Genomic DNA, 5,904 nt, shown 5'->3' on the forward strand with positions numbered 1-5,904 from the left:
GTTAATTCATTTCCAAAACACCATCTTAAAGACAAAATTATTTTACCAAATTCTTCATTATTTTCAAAATTAATTGAAACAAAGGCAATGTATTTCAGGAATATGGTAACAAAAGAGTTAACAATTAACTTTAAAAAAAAACCCACCTACAGTCTTCCCAATAACAGAATTAGCTACAAAGAAATTGATAGAGATGATAAGTGCTTCACAAATGTAAGTTCAAATAAAAGTAAGGGGTTTCACTCAACCAGGTAAATACTCATATCTTACAAAATTAAGTTTAGTTGGAAAAAAAAAAAAAGAAATGTCTCGTTGGGGAAATAACAAGAATCAGTTTCAAATTTTCAAAAGTACATGTAAATACGAAATGAGAAGTTGCAAGTTACCTTCACATTGTGGTCGTGGAAGTACTTTCCACCTGGTTTTAATAACATTCTCTAATATTTGTAGGGCATAATATTTAGTTTGTTGATTGCTAGAATATTCCAAGATAGTATCCACACGAGTCCATGCATCAGGATGTTCTTTAAGAGTTGTTAAGACTTCTTGGGCCATGCGTTGCTAAAATATAAAAGTTACATCAATCACAATTAATTATAAAGTATTTGAGGGAAAGTGGGGAAATATATATGTATATTGTTTTTAAACACAGCACATCCATAAGAGATTTTATCTCAGATGAAAACAATAGTAACACACCTGTTAACAGTGAATATACATTAAGCATAATACATAGATGACTATTTTAATTGACTACTGTTTCAATTGCATGAACTGGACACGTATGTATGTGTCTCATTTTTATATGTTCTACCATGCTGGCACAGGTTCAACACAGGTGGATGCCCTTCTTGTCACTAACCCTTCACAGTTTTTCAATTTAGATATCTTTGAAGGTGTAAGGCCAGTGGGTGGTTTATTGACAAGGGAAATGACAATAATATCACTGCTTCTAGTTAAGTGATCCTCACAATGTACAGTTATAAACAAACACACACACACACACAAAACAGGCTTCTTTCAGTTTCTGTCTGCCAAAATCCACTCACAAAGTTTTGGTTGGCTTAGGGCAATAGTTGAAGACTCTTGCCCAAGGTTCCATATAACCATGTACTGAACCCAAAATCACAAGCCATATGGTTTGGAAGTGAACTTCTCAGCCACACAACCATGCATGCACCTATGTATTTATATATGCATGAGGGTGCACTACTTAGTGGTTAGTGCTGCACTCATAATCATGAGATGGTGGGTTCAGTGTATAGTACTCTTGAGCAAAACACTTCATCTCACATCACTCTGCAACTACTTCAACATCTGACATGTAGCACACCATTCACCTGTACAGGCAATATTGATTTGATGGAGGGAGTAAGTTTATATGCAGCACAAACATTTGATCACTATAATCAAACCATTTGTGCAGGTTGTTCAGCAAGAAATTGCAAAACTGTCTTTCTTAGACTGAGAGATTATCATTAATTAAATGTGTGAATGCTTCCATTATGTGTCCTCACATAAGTGTTGAGTAAAAAGCAGTGATAATATGCTGGCATTCCTTGTCAATAAACCACCCACTTGCTCTGCAACATCCCTTATTGAAAAACAAAGAAGGGTTAGCAACAAGAAGGACATTTGTCTCTAAAACAATGTCTCAAAGTGTATTCATCCAACCCATGCTAGCACAGAAAAAGATGTAAGATGAATGTGTACATGTGTGTATACATATTATACACACACACACATATACATATTAGTTTCAATTAGATTTTGTTAAATTCAAATTTCAGTTACATGGAATTTTTCTAACACCCAGCATTGAATAAAAAGTGCTACATGCATTTGTGAGTAATATATATGTGTATTTTCTGTTTTTACTACTATGATGAGCTGACAATTGAAAAACACATGAAATATCAAAATATTTATCCAAATAAATTTTTGAGTAAAAAGTTTTGTTTTTTTATTTTCTGAAACATCAGAATAAAAAGCAAAGTTGACTCCAATATGATTTGGACTCGGAATGCAAAGGAACATAACTAAATATTGCAAGGTGTTTTCTCCAGTACCCTACCAATTTTACAATTCACCATCTTAAATAAATAATAATTGTTTCTGATTTACTATCCACCCTAGTATTTGACAGACATTTTATTTATTTTGACCCAAAAGAATGAAAAGCAAACTTGACCTCAGTAAGATTTGGACTCAAAAAGGGCCAGAACTACAGCAAGGCTTTTTTTTTCTTCTAATGTGATAACCAAATTCACACTATTTCTAAGTTGGAAACAAAACTACAAATTTTGGAAGAGTATAGTTGATTCACATATGGCTACAAGTTTTGAAAGGGGAAGTAGAGTCAACTGAGACAAGACCACATAGTCTGTGGGGAGGTATAATCAATTGATGCAAAACTTTGGAGAAAGTTTTGGAGAAAGGCACAGCTGATTGGCATAAGGCTTCAAGTGTTGGAGGATGTACAGTCAACTGACTCTGACTCAAAACCACAAGTTTAGGGGCAGGTACTGTTGATTAACACAAGTTCATGTATTGGTGGGATGATACAACAGATGGGTACAGGGTTATAAGTTTCAGGTGGGGAGGATACAAAGCCACAAGTCTAAGGGAAGGTACATACATATTGGCAGAAGGAAGAAATTTGGGCATGGGTAAAGTTGAATGACACAAGGCCAGAATTTTTTTTTTTTTTTTGTAGGGTACAGTTGACGGGCACAATGTTGGAAGCGAGTTCAGTTGATAAAAAAAAAGTACGAGTGGTACTTATTTTTTTCAACCATGGAAAAAACAAATGTTTGTTAAATAAGTATGAGTAAATGTTAATGAATTCATTGATTTTCTTCCATAAAATATTTTGAAAACAAATATGAAAATGAATTCTTTATTTACTCACAAATGAATCTTTATGTCAAAACTTGCTTTAACTACACATTTTATTGGACTTTAACTGATGTATAACATCTTCAGAGATTGTTTTAGTACTGTCAATATATAGGTATCATTATCTTTTCTCAACTTATTAAATGAAGTATAATTAATAGTATTAATTCACTTTTCAGAAGAAAATATAATTCATCATCATCATCATTTAACATCCATTTTCTATGCTGCACCAGGCTCCAATTGTCTGTTTTGTCATGGTTTTCATGGCTGGATGTCCTTCCTAGTGGCAACCACTTTACAGAGTGTACTGGGTGCTATTTATGTGCAACCAGCATGAGCTTTTTATGTGGTACCAGCAAATATAACTGTAAAATACATATTTTTGTATTTGTCCTATATGCATCATTTCCATAATGGTAGTTCAATAAATAGATATTTGCATAAAAAGTAAGCAATAACCTCTCAGTCTTTACAGACTGGTTGTTCTTGTTTAGCTTAGGTCAGCTTTTGGCTGGGCAGACCTATAATCAAATGAAGGTAAGCAAATGTAAATACGAGTTGCAAACCATGACTAAAGAAATAACAAAGTAATGACATATTTCTTTACATCATCATTACTGTTTTAATGTCCACTTTTCCATGCTTGCATGAATCAGACAGAATTCATTGAGGCAGATTTTCTACAACTGAACGCCTTTCCTGTCACCAATTCTCACCTGCTTTCAAGCAAGATATTTTCCCATGGTCAGACATGTTTTGTACAGAAGACTGGGGAAAAACAACATCATTTGTATGATTGAAATGCTCAAATACAACCATCATGTTATGTCAAAACACACACACACTCACATTATAACAGGCTTCTTTCAGTCTTCACCTACCAAATTCACTCACAATACTTTGGTTAGCCTGAAACTATAGCAGAAGATACCTGTCCATGAAGGTTCCATGCAGCAGGACTAAACCCAAAAATATTGGGAAGCAAACTTTTCAACCACAAGACATGCCTCACCAAAACAATTTTCCAGAAGAAAAAAGCTTGTTCAAGTATTTGTTAAACTGCTACATTGGACAGCTCAACAAATTCATATTTCACTCAGCTGGAAGCAGTTTACACTTAACTACTTTTGCTTTAGCTAAAATGTCTGGGATAAAAAGTAATGGTAAAAAGGTTCATAAGAAGTTTCAAGAAGTTTCTTTAAAATAAGCTACCATATTTTCTGAAAATTGCTTTACTCTATGAAACACTCACTAACACAAGTTTGACATATACTCTGTCCATCATTTCTTTATATCAACATCTACTGGATAAGCTACAATCATAGTAAATGTCTCTCTACATAGCTATATGCCTCTCAAGATAGCCATATCATAGTAAACACCTTTCTTGATAGCCACAATCATAGTAAATGCCCTCCTGGATAGCTAGTCACAGTAAATACCTTTTTGGATAGCTACAATCATTTCCAGTAAATGTTAAGTGTTTATTTTATCAACAATAACAAAATAAAAAGCAACCTAGGATTTGAACTCACAATGTAAAGAGATGTAACAGAATACTAAAAGACTTCTTTTTTTCTTTACTTGTTGAGTTTGGACAAGGCAGTGCCCATGATCTTTGCAGACCCTCAAGACTAGTGAGCTTGAGTCTGAGATTGTATCATCTTCACCATTTAATCATCTTAAATTTAAGTAATATTTCAAAACAAAAACACTCACCTGTGGCCCTTCTCCCGTGTACATACATGCTACGATATTATCCAAAAGGTTGATATCAAGTTTCTGATTAAAATCTAAAAGTTTAGCAGCTTCTTCTGCCAAGTTATTCATTATGATAGGTGGCATTCTGTCACTCAGTCATCAGTAGAGCCTGCAACAGAAACCATTTTTTAAAAAAATTAATAATAAACATTATAAACAACAATATATACAACTCTAAATATCTTCTTTTCTACAAAGTTATATAACACAAGTGAAAATAGGAATGGTTAAATGTACAAATTAATGGCATTTGTCATGGTAACTGAAATTTATTTTAAATTTTTACAAAGTCCAATGATTTACATAAATATTTAAATCACTAACATATAGGGAAATATATACAAAAGAGATATGTGTGAGTAATGAATGCAGAGTGAAAAAAAAACAAAAAATGTAGAAATTAACCCTATTACAGACATTCCCAAGGATTACATTTGTTGTTGTTTGGCCCCAGGTTAACAAGATTTTTCAGGTCATTGTGTGTCTAGGAAAATTATCCAATCTACCTTTTGTGTATTAATGACAAAATATCTGAAGACATGGGATCTTAAAAACAGACGAGATGACATAGAATTCACAGAAATAAATATTAGAATCAGTTTTCAAATTACTTTTAATGCCACTTGAGAGATGGACTAGTCGTTAAAATCAAGTTCTCAGAAAACAATCTACAGACATAATTAAAATAAACTGAACTCTTAATACATAGAATATTTCAAATCAAGTTCAACTGAATAACACTTTATTGGTATTGTAAATACATTATCAAACTGTCATATCTGACATCAACTTTCCAAATAGTTTATAATTAAAATGCATGTGCTCACATTATATGCCTGGTTTTCGTGAGAGTTATAACAAATTTGAATTATTTACTTCTGGATTGTCAAAGCAAATCATTTCCATAACCACTAAACCTTTTTGGCTAGACAAACTGAGACAATGACAAGAGTGATAGAACCACTTTTAGGCTAAGTGGTTGAGCACCAAACTACAGGAAATGTAAATGAAGCACATATTTAAGGATATTGACCGTTCTCTCTACGTGTAAACATTTTAAATCAGTTTTATCCAGCTAAAGCTAGGTGGATAAAAAAAAAACTCAGGTTTTAATCGAATACTATATTAAATTAAGGCATTTAACTTTATTATTCTTTTACATCCGCACACCACTTTTTATCAAGAAGCATGAAAATATTCAATTCACCTCTAGTTCAGGCAAACCAAGTTTTAAAAGTTACA

General features: G+C 32.9%; 1 protein-coding gene across 1 annotated transcript in view; it reads right to left on the reverse strand.

Moving 5' to 3' along the window:
• LOC106877761 (exportin-1) overlaps window positions 1-4,771 on the reverse strand; it is a 35,076-nt gene extending 30,305 nt beyond the window's left edge. The window contains exons 1-2 of the mRNA XM_014926770.2: window positions 4,621-4,771; window positions 387-561 (exon numbers count right to left, since the gene is read on the reverse strand). Coding sequence (XP_014782256.1) covers window positions 387-561; window positions 4,621-4,746 — 301 coding nt within the window. The 5' untranslated portion in view covers window positions 4,747-4,771. The remainder of the gene's footprint in view (window positions 1-386; window positions 562-4,620) is intronic.
• Between the last annotated feature and the right edge of the window lie 1,133 nt (window positions 4,772-5,904).

Source organism: Octopus bimaculoides, chromosome 11 (assembly GCF_001194135.2).
Source record: "Octopus bimaculoides isolate UCB-OBI-ISO-001 chromosome 11, ASM119413v2, whole genome shotgun sequence".
Lineage (NCBI taxonomy): Eukaryota > Metazoa > Mollusca > Cephalopoda > Octopoda > Octopodidae > Octopus > Octopus bimaculoides.